General features: G+C 41.2%; 1 protein-coding gene across 2 annotated transcripts in view; it reads right to left on the bottom strand.

Annotated features, from left to right (window-relative positions):
* Nucleotides 1-11,031, bottom strand: part of si:ch211-126j24.1 (phosphofurin acidic cluster sorting protein 2) — a 73,283-nt gene extending 62,252 nt beyond the window's left edge. Inside the window, exon 1 of one of the 2 annotated variants that reach the window (XM_058401128.1) lies at nucleotides 10,609-11,031. In XM_058401128.1, the coding sequence (XP_058257111.1) occupies nucleotides 10,609-10,841 (233 nt within the window). In that variant the 5' untranslated portion in view covers nucleotides 10,842-11,031. The remainder of the gene's footprint in view (nucleotides 1-10,608) is intronic. The other variant, XM_058401129.1, reaches the window with a different exon arrangement.
* Nucleotides 11,032-16,182: the final 5,151 nt, after the last annotated feature.

Genomic DNA, 16,182 nt, shown 5'->3' with positions numbered 1-16,182 from the left:
ATAATCTTACACAGAATTTTAGTGGTTGAAACTGTAGATGATTATGAACAAGCACTTGGGGCATCTCCGAGAGCAGAAATGGGTTTGATATCATCATTTACTTTGAAGATGGGAAAAAAATAAACCGTTTTTTTGTTTTATTAGAACTTGCCTATAACAATATTGCCCCTAGTGTGCGAGGTAAGCCAGAAATACTTAACAAAAACCCTACAAATTCTTAAAGCCCTGACTGTCTACTTTCATATGAGCTTCATATTAAACACCACTGTGTTAGTGTGACATGACAAAGACATTCAACACTGAACAGAGACACAACTAAATCCATTTTTGGGGAAAAAGAGTTAAATGAATGGCACACAGATCGATTTTACCTTCCATTCAGGTACTTGTTTTGAGATGTAACAGTTGCTAACAATAAAACACTCGCAGGAAGACAAAAAAATCTAACCTAATGATGCTAAAAATACATAATTTAATACAGTTCATATAGTTAATACAGTTACAACGTTTAAAACTAAATATATTTAACTTCTAGACATCAATGCCAGGTCCTTTCATGAGTTCGATAGCAGTTGTGTATGATAAAGTTCCACACGTACTATCATAGCAGATGTGGGAATGTAAAGTGTTTTCTCCAGTAAAGGATCACACCGATAAAGAGTTTTCAGTGCAGTCGTGTGCACAGAAATGTGGAAATTTGGTCGCTTAGTGCTAAAGGTGTTGGACTTTTGATTAAAAGGTTGTGAGTCGTTCGAACCCCAGCTCCACCAAGCTGCTGAGGCTGGGTCCCTGAGCAAGGCCCTTAACCCTTAGTTGTATAAAATGAGATAAAAATGTAAGTCGCTCTGGATAAGGGCGTCTGCCATAAATGTAAATGAGAAACGAAGGTTGCTGTGGGGTTCAGAGCGACAAAATAAGTTATGAAACTTTAAGGGAAACACAGCCAGAGATGAGTAAGGAAACAGATCAGGTAATAAACAGACGCTAATTGATGAAAATGCGGTTTAATAAGTGATTGTCACAAATTCAACACACTGATTGTTTCCTGCTTTACTGCACTTTTGTAGAAAAACCCAATCAAATTGCCAAACAGCAAAACAGCTGCAAGTTTCCAGAAGTCCAAGACAGCCACATGCTCTCTGGGTGGGAGAGGCGACGATCAGAGCGATGCTGGACAATCCCCAGTATCTGTGAGGTCATGTATGCAGAACAGGGTAGATATCAGGGTAGATATTGCTTGTGACGCTGCCCTGTGATATAGAATGAGCATCTGTTTGAAGAAGATCCGTTGGCTTCACATGTGTCAGAGGAAGCATGTGTGGTTATTTATACATTTATAAAACTACTGTAGTTTTATATATTTCTGTACAGCTGCTTTGTCCAAGGGTTATACAAATAAAATAAAATTGAATTGGAAGCTGTTGCATGCCACAGCATGAACATTGGCAAATTGGTAGAACATAGAGTTAGGAATGGTAGTGTCTGTCATAATATCTGACAACAACATAATCTCTAAATCTTACAATAATAAATCTTACCAACTCACGGTCAACTTGGATTACCAAGAACGTTCAAAATCAAACTTTTAAGCAATGAAATCTGCCTTCTCTCGAGCAGTGATCTAAATGGACGAGACAAAGCTACATGCTATAAGAGTTGAAGATAAGACACAACACCACTGATGGATATTTTCGGGAACCGACTCTAAAAATAGATCCCCAGCCTATACTGTAAATCCTCTCAGAGTTCTAGTCGTGTCGTCAACATGCTGATAGATGTTGAAAATCCTTCTAGTTAGATAATGTTTACACACAGAGAGGTAATGAAACTAAGACAGACCTTACAGACGCTACACACTGTTTGTTTCCAGGCTTCTCCACTCTGTAACACTAGGAACTCAATTTTAGGATGTATCGATCTTCCTCAATGCACTCGGCTTTAAAATGCAGGAGAATTAAAAGCCGCGGTCATGCAGCGTGAAATCAGTTATCATGAAACCTATCTTGGCTCCAGCAAGGATAAGAACTTCTTATTAAAAAGATACGTTAAAAGATACGTTAAAGAGATTTGCTCTTCGTTCCGTATAAAACAGGTGGATTTCCAAAGAGAAAAACTGAAGCATGTCGCTATATCCTTAACCTTATAGAACAGAAGACCTGTTTACTTATAGTAGTATTTGTAAATGAAGCTTTAATTCTGTGTAATATGTCCTTCAGAGACGGGACAGTATGAGAGGGAGGAATTGTTTTTGGTTATGTCTGGATGTAATCACACTTTTTGGAAGTCACCAGAATGACGGTTTTAAGAAAAGCTTCTCTTGTTCTATCTGTTTTGTGTCGTCTCGAGACGTTTATTATTAAAGTGAAAGAGTCTGTTTCAATTTGTGCTTTAATAGTTGCATATTTATTAACTAAATTCAGTGTCTGCCCTTAGGTTTTCATCATAAATGAGCTCTGAGTAAACAGCTTGTGACAAAACGATTTTCCCGGGTAAGCATGTACACACACACACACACACACACACTATAGAGAAATGGTTGGAAAATGCTGAGGTACTCCATTAACAAAGTTTCCTCACTCCAACAGCTGTCATCGCCACTGGATAAGACTTGTCTTACAATCCTGAAAAATGGTGCTCTGAATGGAGATCGTCATCTACATGTGCTTTATGTTTATCACAACACCCAATAAACCCATCTTCACGCTAAAGCCAATTTGACACTGCGTGATTTCAGAAGATTATTACTTCAAATGTTCACAACAGACTCTCACCTGAATGCGTGATGACATGTTCTCCATGTCAGATTATACCGCTGAGATCCTCAATGGAAAGACTTGTGATTAAAGACAATTGCTACAGTCTGCTTACGTCATCAAACTGGGATTACACAATCTGCACATTGTGAACCAAGCCCTCTGTATAACAGTGCCCAATGTTACACCTAGAGAAATGAGGGGAAATGGTTGCTCAGTAGTTAAAGCATTGAAATGCTGCTCGGAAGGTTTAGTGCAATCACTAAAAGCTGCCACTGCTGTGGGTCCTTGAGCAAGATCCTTAACCCTCAACCGCTCAGATGAATAAATGAGATAAGTCACTCTAGATAAGGGCATCTGCTAAATGGCATAAATGCACTGAAATGTAAATGTAAAATGGTGCATTAAAAGGTAAAGAAGAGCTTTTTGGAAATGGCAACCGCAGGAGGAAGAAGAAGTCTTTAATATTGTCAAATATACATTAATGCACAGTGAAATTCTTTATTGGAGGTTGGGGTCAGAGCACAGGGTCAGCCATGATACAGCGCCGCTGGAGCGGTGAGGGGTTAAGGGCCTTGCTCAAGGGCCCAACAGTGGCAGCTTTGTGGTGCTGAGGTTTGAACCTTGATCTTCCCATCAACAACCCAGAACCTTAACCACTTGAATTCCTCAGCATGTGATTTATGTTATAAAGATGCACAAAGCTGTAATTCATCTGCTGTTTTGGTTTTCCTTTTCTGCTGAGTAAAGACAGAACAGTCTCTCTGTTGCCATGATTCAACAATCCCCTCCTTAACAATCAGGATAAATTCCACATAACTTTTAGTTTTGTGGCTATTGTATTTGCTGGCTTGTGAGATTTGGGTAATCCTTGTAGCAGTGGTCAAATTATGGATATTTTTGATCTCAATGGCAGTAAATTGATAGTCGGTGCTCTGGTCATTCACTATATTGCCAAATGTTTTGAGACAAATCATTGAATTCAGGTTGTTTTTCAGGGGTTGGGCTTGGCCCCTTAGTTCCAGTGAAAGGAACTCTTAATGCTTCAGCATGCCAAGACATTTTGGACAATTTCATGCTCCAACTTTGTGGGAACAGTTTTGGGATGACCCCTTCCTGTTCCTACATGACTGTACACCAGTGCACAAAGCAAGGTCCACAAAGACATGGATGAGGGAGTTTGGTGTGGAGGAACTTGACTGGCCTGCACAGATAGAACACCTTTAGGATGAATTAGAGCAGAGACTGTGAGCCAGGCCTTCTCATCCAACATCAGAGCCTGACCTCCAAAATGCGCTTCTAGTGGAATGGTCAAAAATTCCCATAAACACACTCCTAAACCTTGTGGAAAGCCTTCCCAGAAGAGATGAAGCTGTTATACCTGCAAAGGGCGGGCCAACTCCACATTCATTTGCATGTAAAGGCAGACGTCCCAGTTTCATCTGGCTCGCAGTCTCCACTCTAATTCATACCAAAGTGTTCTTTCGGGTTGAGGTCAGGACCGTCAGGCCAGTCAAGTTCCTCCTCACCAAACTCGCTCATCCATGTCTTTATGGACCTTGCTTTGTGCATGGGTGTGCAGTCATGTTGGAACAGGAAGGGGTCATCCCCAAACTGTTCCCACAAAGTTGTCTTGGTCTTGGTATGCCGAAGCATTAAGTGTTCCTTTCACTTGAACTAATAGACCAAGCCCAACCCCTGAAAAACAACACCTGACTTCAATGATTTGAAGGGGTGTCCCAAAATTTTTGCCAATATAGTGTATGTCACATGCATTCTTAGACCAAAAATCTGAACAAAAATTTGTACAAGGTAAATTTTATGGTAAAAAAATAAATAAACTTAAGCTGTAGGCTGCATCTAATTGTTTGTGTGAAGTGAGTAGGGCTGTAGCAATATGGTGCACTGTATCATATCATGTGATGCATACCTCATTATATCGAACAATATATTCTACTACACAATAAATTAAGTTACTCACTTAAAAATGCTGTTATATGAGGTGTAATACACACTTAAAACATATGCTCCGGTTGTTGTGCCTTGTAAGTGGTAATTTCCCATCCCTAAGTGGAAAAAAAAAGATGGCCGTCTCTATAAAGGCGTGTTTTTAGTTTGTTCTGTCAGTGCACATCAAGCTCATAAGAAGTTTGTGGTTTTTACTTGATGTAATCAGAGGATTGTAAGTTGTAACTTCGCCTCAAACGCAGCACAAATCAAGGCAACATTCTCTCCTCTGAAAATGCTGTTTTTGACGTGCTAATACGATAGCTCAGGAAAAGCAGCAGTGGCTACAGCCAGCAACAAAGCAGGAACTGGAAAATCCCACCAAATATTTAAGGTCTGGTTTTTCGGGAACATTTTGGCTTTCTGGTAAGTTACCAAGCTAACAGTATAATGGAAAAGTCCCTGTGAGTCACCCCAGTGAAATCTTAGCTTTTTTACCATTCGGTTACATTTCAGCTTTTGTTTCATGAAATGTTGCAAAGACTCTGAATGGATCATTCAACATTGCTTTATGTTTATTTTTGAAAATGCATTGTATCACTACACCACAAAAATGTATTGATTAGATGTTTGCGTAACTCTAGAAGTTCTCCGACGCTAATCGGTAGACCTGAATTCTGTCTCAGGCAGGATTAGATGCATGGTGGTGTTGAGCTCTTTGCACATTGCACCCAAATGTTCTTAGTCTTGTGCTGGGAACAGCTGCATAAAGCAATGGTGTAATACTGTAGAGCTGTAAACAACCAACAGACACATCCACACATATACACACACTATAGTATACACACCTGAAAGACATAAGCAGCACTGATTCACTTTTAATTACAGTAACTTAAAAAAGCCCACAACATGCAAAGGAAAAAACCCACATATTGTTCTCATGCCCACTTAAAACCCTTCTGCCCCAGGCTCTGACACCATGAGAGCAGGCAGGAAAAGACTGCCACATGCTTCTGATTTAAAGGAGCATTTTTCGCCATTCCACCCATGCCGGCTGAGGCCAGCGATATAGCAGAGCTCCAACTGATCCTCATGCACTTCTCACATTACACTGACCAAAACCCTGCCCAAACCCAGAAGCCCAGTGATGAACTCATAAAGCAACCCGACTACCCCGGCTTCAGAAACACACCGACAGGACGTTAAGGGGTTTACTAAAAAATGCTTTTAAATAACTTTACTATGACTGTTTAACTCCATTTCCAGTTGTGCCCACTCTAATCCTGGCATTTATGCACTTGACTTGATGTCAATGGAATAAAACAGAGCTAATGACAGTTACATCATTTAAAGGAACCATTAGTAACCCCTGTTAGAAGGTCTATGAATGTAGGTTTCAATTTGCCACTGATAATGGAAGTCACTTTGCTTTGCTTTGCTTTGCTATGCTTCATCTCCAAAAATAAACACTTGGCCCAAAAATTAATATTCATATTCCTGTTTGTGAAAGTTCATGAACAGATTCAGATCAGAGACATCTGCGGATAAGGTGATACGGGAAAAAGCGGGGTTTGGGATTAGGTAATGAGGATGTAGGCGCTGTTTTTTCATTGACGAAGACCTCCATGCAACCACAAGATCCAAAGAAATGACAGATAAACAGCTAGAGGGAACACATTAGTAAGCAACACCCACAAACCCATGTGACGGACAAGGAGGTAGATTAGGGGAATGAAGATAAGCTGAAATCTTGGATGTGGTTGTCAGAACTTATTTTGGGGTGTAAAATGGTGGAGCGGAGATTCCACAAGCTCTCTTTCTCATTTCATTTAACTTCACATGACTTCTGACAGGTGGGGAAGATGACCTCAAAGACTGCACTGGAAAAAAAAACAAGACATCAAATCTTCTGGCACTGATGGGGAAATCCAAGCCTTAATCACACTTCCAAAATTAAATAGCACGAGATCTGGTAAGCTCCTTCAGCCCTACGGTGTTTCCTGCAGCATTAGTCTGAGCTAATAAGATAGCGCATCTCCTTTTAGAAACGCCAAGCAGCCAGTCAGACGAACTAAAGCTTAACCTGTAACCCAAAAGGTTAAGAGTCTGACTGTAATGCAATGCCTGGGTGACATAACACGCAGCAGCATGTTTTGCTTGTCACTGAACAAGGTGTGCGTGTTCATTCATCATTTATTCATCTTCAAAAACCACTTTATCCTGGCCAGGGTTGCAGAAGATCCTGAGTTTATCCTAGGAACGCTGAATATGAGACAGTTCAAATAAACAGCAGGAGTTCTCTGTACAATTCTGATTTCTCTATAACAGGGACTTTACCCAGATTTGTGTGTCCTTAATGCTAGCTCTGCTTGCTAACTAAATTTCCAACACTGTCTGACTGTCTAACTTAGCTAGTAACTAACGTGTTTACTGTTATTCTCTGGTTAATGTTAGCATGCTTGTTCGTTACATATTTCTAATCCTGTCGAATTGACTAGCAAAGTCGACTAGTTAGTGATGTCAAGTCAACATTCAAATGCAAAATGCTGAACACTGAAGGAATCTGATTCCTTTTCTCCGACCCACTTGTGCTGGTGAATGATAAAAATGTCACGTCCATGAAATGAGAAATGAGACAACGTCCTGAAGAAACGTTGTCTCATTTCACTGTGTACTGCGTCAGATATATGTGGTTGAAATGACAATAAAAGCTTCTTGACTTGACTTGACTTCTTCTTCTTACCATTTTAACTGGTAATTTTACACAGCCTACTTTAATCAGCTTTTTTTTTTAGTTTGTTTCAATTTACATTTCAGACACCGAGCCATGGTAGAGTCCATGCTACCCGCTGTATGGCAGAGCCACCTTCATAAATACATACACTGCCTATTAGTTTCATTGTACTGAATAATTTATAATAATTGCTGCATTATATGCTACTATTGAAGGAAATTTCACTCATACTAATTAGAAGCTTATTTCCATAAAACCAGATTTCAGTGCTCTTTTCTTCTCACCGATGCCCAGGAGACACCAAGTTATTGATTTCTGTAAAATTGGTAAGCCAGTTTACCAGACACATCCACAGAGCAAGGCCCAAGCTGATGATCAAATAAAAAAAACACATACCAAAAAGCTCCCTTGATGCTCTTCAATCTGAAACATTACCACCCCAGCAGATAGCTCCTAAAACAAAACCAAACAAATCTAGTCCATTTGGGAGTGTTAAAAAGGAGTGAGGGACAACAGGGAAAAGACCTGTTCAAACAGTGACAGCCCATGAAAACCTTCAACACTAGACAGTGACACTACAGGCGGCAGAGGTACGCTTAGATAAGGGCAGAAAACATAGATCTCCTAAAAGACTAATTGGCCAGGAAACCATTTCCCCAGGCAACATTACTCCATCAAACATAATGGCAGTACATGGCTTCCCAAACCAATTAAACTCCAATGAAACGGCATGAATAATTGACGTGCTATTTGCTAGCAAAGGTGATCTAGGCAACCTGTTTTAATTACTGAAAGCCCTGATCTATTACTGGCTCCATCCACAAAGTGATTTTTCTTCCTGCTGAGAATGGTGGGGTGCTGAGGTTAACACACAACCTCCACAAGGCTGCCTACGTCTGGCAATGCAACAGAGGAAAACACACAGATTTTCTTAAAAATCTTAAAGAAAAAAAAAGGAAACAGTAGATATGCATTGTGGTTTCGAGGTCTTATCTTTAGATTCCTTTATGCTGATGCAAAGTATTTAGTACGGGTCACGACAGATGATGTGGCTGACTAATAAAACGTCACTCCGTTCTGTCAGGCCTCAAAGAAAAGTAAGGAGACACACAACTCCGGCATTTAAGTAAAATGAAAATTTGCCGTTTAATTGGAATTTAACTGCAGGATAATACGGTTGGTGCATTAGCGACACTAGATAGACTAGATAAGGGAGTTTGAGGTGCTCAAGCCAGAAAGAATTTTTTACTTGTGCTGGTCTATGGGAGACACATCTGGGACAAGCTAATAAATGTATCCCCTGAGCCCAAGGACGTCCCACTGGAACCCAACACTGTGCCAGGTTGCCCTTATAGCTGTTCGGAGCCAGCTCTGCTGAACAGCATGGCCAAAAACAACAATAAGGTGACAGCTGGGCTACAGCTCCAAATGTGGCTGGCAGCTACCATGTCTCAACTTGATACCAAATGCTGCGCTGCAACAGTCTTCATTGCTCATGTCTTTTTCGAGGTCTGGTGATGACATACATTCCGGCGTTCCATCCGAGTTAATTTCACTTACTCTGACGAAAGAATCGCTTGGGTTTCTGACGTGCGTGACGGGTGCTGCAGGCTTCTCTGAGTATGTACAGATAGCATCTGAGGAGCATGGTTCATCTCGCTTGGCAAACAATGTACCAGCGACACAGCAGATCAGAGCAGAATCCATTTTCAAATCTCCATTCTACAGTTGCAAAGTGCGCAGCTGTCCCCGCTCCAACTATTCCTGAGTATAAAGTGTCTCTTATTTCTAAGAATTTGCGCTTTGTGTCCCTCCCACATTTTCTCTGACGGTCTGCGCAGGCCATGTGTAAGTGTGCGCAAATGAGTTGTGGTTGCGGCCAACACGGCATCCATTGAGATGCAGCATTTCTAACCAACAGGGGATGCATGAGTGCATTGTTTAGGTATGCTCAGTGCCGTAAAACACCTTGAGTGCTAGGAAAACTGATATGTAGACAACCAAAGTGGGGATTTTACTTATTTTTTAATGGAAGAAGAAAATGGGAGTGTATCAGTACATAGTTGGCTGGTTTAAGAGTGAAAAATGACATCTGCAACCAATAATCAGAAACTTCTGGCCTGCTATTACAAGCCATACACAAACTCAGTGATTGGGATTATTACCATGTAATACACGCTTTATAAGGACTTCTCCCCAATAGTTGAACGTTGCATTAGCATTGACTGCCCCCTAAATAACAACAATGCTCGTGATTAATCTTAAACTGTTAAACGACCCAGCTATTTTCACTCTTCGTGCTTGAAATAATTTCTTATTAAAGAAAGTAGTTAAGCTACTTAGCCAATCTAAGCTACAAACCTACATTAACTACATTTGTAACGCAGCCTCATTAGCTAAAGGCGTTCATCTAACACGCTTAGTTTGTCTTTTAGCCTATTTAAACATCTAGTTCTGCAATTAAACACGTTTTTTCTGAGGTCGTGTCCTAGTGTGTAGGTTCATTTGACCGAATAGTGAGGCACAAAAAACTCAAAACGACTGGAAACGACACGACTCCGTTATCAGGAGCTCGCCTCTGTGAGACTCCCCTAAAGGGCGATGGCACGCCAAATATAGGTCACATCAATCCCGGTCAAACACTGGAGCTGTGAGGAAAAAACTCTCATAACTGAGCTTACAGACTGAAAAAACATGACTGGAACCATGTTCAAAGTGTCCAGGACACACTAACGGGTGGATCTGGTGAAGTTAGGGTTTAGTTCACATCACGGACAAGCCCTTTAACTGGTTTAGGCGCTCCGGCTCTTTCTGGCGCGAGCCGATAATAAACAAATAAATACAATTCACGCGACTACAAAATGAGCATCATTTGCTCAAGACCTGCAGCAAATCCACTAAATCAAATCAAATGATACAAACAAACAAACAAAAAAGAAATCTGCACTGGACCGAAGATAACAGAAGATTACTGATCTGACTGAGCCACCATAATGTTAGTTGTTCAGTCAGTGTTACCAAACTGGTTCTGTACCCACAAACCGTTTAAAACCACGCGAACCAAATGGGCTGAGACGGATTTCTGCTTTGCATGCACAATATAAAAATAATCTAGAAAGCATTGTTTGAAAAGCTCCAATCACGTCCCCCGAAACAATAGACGTGCTCCGGTACCTCGGGACGCAGCTCGGAGAGGATCGGTCGATCTCCCACGTCGCAAAAAGGTTCATAGGAACAGGAACAGGACCTGAAGAGCCCGAGGCTGCAGCTCCAGCACCGGTCATGACTCCGGGAGCAGCGAGCCCGACCCCCGGTGCGAGACCACCGACACCGACACCGACGCCTCCCGTGCCTGGATTCATGAAGGCGGCCCGGACCCCTCCTCTCTCTATGGCCGCCGCCATCATCGCCTCTCCCGGCTCGTGGCTCGAGCTGTGTCCGGTCTGTCTCTGTCTCCCTCTCTCAGGGATCGCTTAGCTGTCTCACGCTCGCTTTCTAACCCCCAGGTTGAAGAATCATCTCGGACACGGATCCACACTTACACACTGATTATCTTCAGCGACAGTGAAGGCGGAGCTTCATGCAAGAGAAAAATGTGAAGCGGGTTTGATTTTTTTTCCCCATCGTGACCGCTAGGGGGAGCCACATTCACATTCATTCACCTTTTAAGAAGGCCATGTGTTCCCAGACCTGGTCCTGAAGGAGCCCTGCTAACACACCCAGTAACATTCACTCCATCATAACCTGTCAGGGGCATGTCCTGATGTGAGTCACATCCATTACGGAAACAGCTAAATGTGCAGTTTGGGATTTAATGAGGTCAGATGGAGTATTCTTGTGCTCCATCTGAAAAGGACACACCTAGAAGAACAGAACAGAATCGAAATGGACTGTACAGTACTTAAGAAGCTCTATTACTTAAAAAAGTGTTGCTTTCTTTTACGCAGTTTGATCCTGAGCTCAGGTTACGTTCAGGATGGAGTTTCTGTGCATGTGCTCCCAGTGTTTTTGTGGGTTTCCTCTGGGTTCTCTGGTTTCTTTCCACTTCCCTAAAACATGAAAGTAGGTTGACTGACTATGCTTGGTTCAAATGAGTGTGTGTGTGTTTCTGTGTGTGTGTGTGTGTGTGTGTCTGTGTCTGTGTGTGTGCATGCCCAGTGATAGAACAGAATCCAGAAACAGCAGGAGAAGCTTATCCTCTGTGAATGAGTCATTTTTGCATCAGATAGTATTTAACTGTACTTAAAACCGCTTATACTCACAACTACCAACACAACCGTAAATGCAAAAGCAACATTCTCAAATTCACCCAAACCTCCCTGTAAAGAATACTGTTTCCTGTAAAGAATACTGTTTTAAAATAATAAATATCAGTTCAACCAAGAATAGCACTCGACAACAGACCAGGTACAGAAAGGTACCTGCACTTTCAACTTCATTAACAGATCCCAAATCTCTCCTCCCAAACACCAACCCCCTTCCCCTAGTAAAACAGGCATAATAACAGATGCAATACCACTTTGTTGTCATGTGTTCAGCTCCCTGTTCCCTGGAGTGCAAAGTAAATATATCTACGCTCAAAAAAAAAAAAAAAAAAAAGTGGGGCAAAAACCTCAGCAGTAACCATTTTCACACTTTCTTCCAGTCTTGCAAAACACTTTTACACACACTTTCGTAAACTTTTCAGCCTCTAAAAATACTCACATTGTACAACAGGCTTGTTTTACTGTGCAATAGACTATTTTCAGCATCATTACACTGGCGCTGAACAGTTTCCAGTTTTAGACGGAATCATTTTGTATAGTTGTATATTTTATTTATGTGAAAGGGTTATATCACATGCTTTATATTGGCACTCGTGTTATATGTCAAATAAATGCATACAGAGCACTTTCGGTGAATAAAATGTTTCAGATTCTGAATTGCAATACTTTGTTAGGAAGCACCACCTTGTGTCCATATGGGGACTTGCCTGGTGGATTTAAAGCACAGGATTTGTTGTCTCCTATGAGACCTATAGTGTGAAATGAAGTGTCTGCTTCAGTCCTAAATATATACAACTTCACCAACAACCAGAAGCTGTCGTGTGCAAGCAGAGATTTAGCCGTATATGCACTAAAACCTTGGCGTTGGTAACATTTTTCATAAGAGTAGAGTAAAGCCGGTGAGATTGGAAATGCATGCATCTTCCATATGATTAAAATGTTGATATTACAATATAAATCTCAACTCACTTGTAATTTGCTTTGTATAAAAACATCTGCTAAATGAATAAACATAAATGGAAGAAATAAATGAAGAACAAGCCCATTGACTCTACCCTGTAACCATAAACACTGAACATTATCTACAGATTCTGCTAAGCTGTAGTATGGCATATCAATGCTTTCAATACTGTTGGTTTAATGCTATTGTAAAAACAAATCTCTGTGAATTTTAATTGGACATAGTAGAAGGAATCTGTTGCACCGCTAGAATATCATCATATCATGAATATGTAGAAAAAAAGAGAGACATTGTGCTTCCCTTGACCTGTGTAATTGTTATTCCGAAGCACTTTCTCTAACGTGCGGAGACCTGCGTAATCCTTTCACCTCCTGCCGAGCTCAATCAAAACCTGCACCTGCAGGAAAAGCAAGCGTGAGCCCTTTGAGAACCTGTTTATTAGGAATAGAGCCGGAATATTCCCACGCTTATTCTTTCCTCAGCATTAAACTACAACAAGGGACTAAATGTTCAAAGAAGTTTCCCCCAGAAAACATGTCCGCTCTCACCCAGAAACAACTCGTACTCTCTGATGTCCATACTTTATTGTCTACATAGACATAAATCCATACGAACATGTATTTGTAAAGCAAATCCAGGAGTGTTAAAGCTTTCTTTTCCACCTCGTGAGCCAGAACCCGAAGAAACTGGTGTCAGGGCATCACACAGGATCCAGCTATATAAATGAACAACTTCTTCAACTACTTTACGAGTTACATAAAGCATCAATTCATATTCTGATTATTACACCACAGTTTTGTTGCAGTCTGGTCTTCACATCACTTTGATTAATGTCAGGGACTAAATGAAGTATATTTCAGTTTTCACCAGTGACAAAAATGTTGACTCCAACTACACTACTACTACTACTACTACTACTGCTGCTGAGCTTCTTACTGCTTTCTTTTTGTATTGTTGTCCCTGATATCCTAGCCTCAATGCTTTATGGCAGTAGGGAGATGGTAGCTCAAGGCTCTAGGTTGTTGATCAGATGATCTGGGATCAAGCCCCAGCACCACCAAGCTGCCACCGCTGGGCCCTTGAGCAAGGACATCAACAAACACCCCCCCCTTCCACTCCAGCTGACCCTGTGCTCTAACCCCAACCCTTCAAGGATGGGATATTTGAAGAAAGAATTTCAAGTTTTGGCTGGCGGTGGTAGCTCAAGTGGTTAAGTCTCTGGGGTGTTGATCAGATAATCAAGGTTCAAGCCCCACACTCGATCCATGTGGGTTTTCTCCCACCAACAAAAACATGTGAGTAGATGGATTAGCCCTTAGGTGTTAATGTGTGTATGCATGGTGCCCAGCAATGGAATGGCATTCCATCCAGGATGTATTCCCACCCAGTGTTCCTGGGATAGGCTCCAGATCCACCATGACCAGGAAAAAGGTATTACTGAAGAATGAATGATTGATTTCACAAACTTGTATTCTTCTAGAACTGTCTCCAAAAAGCGGTGAAAGTTAAGAGACGACAGAGAACAATAACACAAACAGATTTATTTTTATGGAAAAAATAAAAAAATACCTAAATCATTTACTCATGAACTATATCAGCTATTTAATGAAGATGTGTAGTCATATTGTCTTCTTAATTTACACCTGAAATAACTAAATTGTGTATTAATGTATTATTCCTATTACATTAACCATGGTTAACAACTAAATTAATTAATTGATCTGTTTACCATTATTCCTATTTCTTAGTGCATTGCTAATGTTGTTTGGTAGTCTATTTGGTCTATTTCAGACAGAGACAAAGCTGGATGCAAATGCAGGTTTGTTTGGGTTTTTTTCTTTGACTGAGGCAGACAAGCTGAAAAGGCAAAGCAACCTCAAAACCATAATGCAGACACAAAGTGAGACAATCAGCCAACAGACTAAAGCGGGCAGGGACAGAATTGGAAATCAGAACAAAGCAGAGTCAAAACCAGGCTGTGGGACGTGCAGAGTTAAAGGTCAGCAACGTCACGAGTGAAAACCTGGACTTCACAAGTGTTGCATAAAGGCTTGGTTATTCATAGGTATGATAATAAACTAGCTAATAAATAGCCTTCCCCCTGGATAAGCTGTCAGGGAGATGATTGTGAGTGATCTCCTCAACCTCGAGATGTAACCTCTCCTCGCCAGTGGAGGCTTTCCTTCTGCTGGATTCTAGTGCATCTTCTGAGCGCAATTTCCGGTTCACTCCATCATTCCATGTATATCATTAACTAGTGCCATAGGTTCTGGGTCTTGTTCAATGCTGTTAGCCCTGAATATATTCCGAGCCTTTGCTTCTCCTCTTCTCTGTATGACTCCTCTTGGGATTATCCTCTGTGTAGAATAGGTACTTTCTTGTGTAGTATGAAAGGCTTGGTCAGCTAGAGAAGTACAAATGAGTTTGTGTGTAATAGTGTACTGTTGATATGATGGACTTAATATATGTACAAACATATGAAATAGGAAGGAAAATGGTGCACACGTCCATGAAAACACATTTATGATATTTTGTCTTATTGTACATTATTGTGTGTATGTATGTATGTATGTACACTGACCAGGCATAACATTATAACCACCTGCCTAATATTGTGTTGGTCCCCCTTTTTCTGCCAAAACAGCCCTGACCCATCATGCACTGTGTATTCTGACACCTTTCTATCAGAACCAGCATTAACTTCTTCAGCAATTTGAGCAACAGTAGCTTGTCTGTTGGATCAGATCACATGGGGCAGCCTTCGCTCCCCACATGCATCAATGAGAATTGGCTGCCCATGACCCTGTTCCTTGGACCACTTTTAATAGATATTGACCACTGCAGACCGGGAACACCCCACAAGAGCTACAGTTTTGGAGATATCTAGCCATATCAGTCGTCTAGCCATCACAATTTGGCCCTTGTCAAACTTGCTCAATGGACCCTACACTTGTCCATTTTTCCTGCTTCTAACACATCAACTTTGAGGACAGAATGTTCACTTGCTGCCTAATATATCCCACCCACTGATGAGGATGATGAGGAGATAATCATTGTTATTCACTTCACCTCTCAGTGCTCATAATGTTATGCCTGATCGGTGTATGTACATTTTCTTACCCCTTGCATTCAAGAGCGTGACAGAACTTTCAGAAGAGACTAGCAAAATTATTATATGACTGGATAATGTCCCTTACTTTAAATTGCTGATGGTTTTTGGGTGGTGAGAAGTACAGGGAACATGAAAGGGAGGAAACCTTGTCACATCATAAGCTCTCCATCTTATTTCCGGTTCTGGGCTAGCTCATATCACAGGCCAGCTTTAATGGCTTGTAGAAACAGTTGGGGAGCTAGCTGCAGGAGATGGCTTGACAGATCATCTACCAAGGGGGGAATGGAGGCTCTATTTGCCTCTTGATTACTCTTCCCTAAACAAATAACTCTCATGTCTCATGTAGCTTGCCAAAACTTGCTGCATGCATAAACGCTGAAGATCTGGCAGGCTAGTCACATTGTGTTTTC

Source organism: Hemibagrus wyckioides, linkage group LG10 (assembly GCF_019097595.1).
Source record: "Hemibagrus wyckioides isolate EC202008001 linkage group LG10, SWU_Hwy_1.0, whole genome shotgun sequence".
NCBI lineage: Eukaryota > Metazoa > Chordata > Actinopteri > Siluriformes > Bagridae > Hemibagrus > Hemibagrus wyckioides.
Note: the sequence above shows the minus strand (reverse complement) of the source record. Positions and strands in the feature narration are given on the sequence as shown.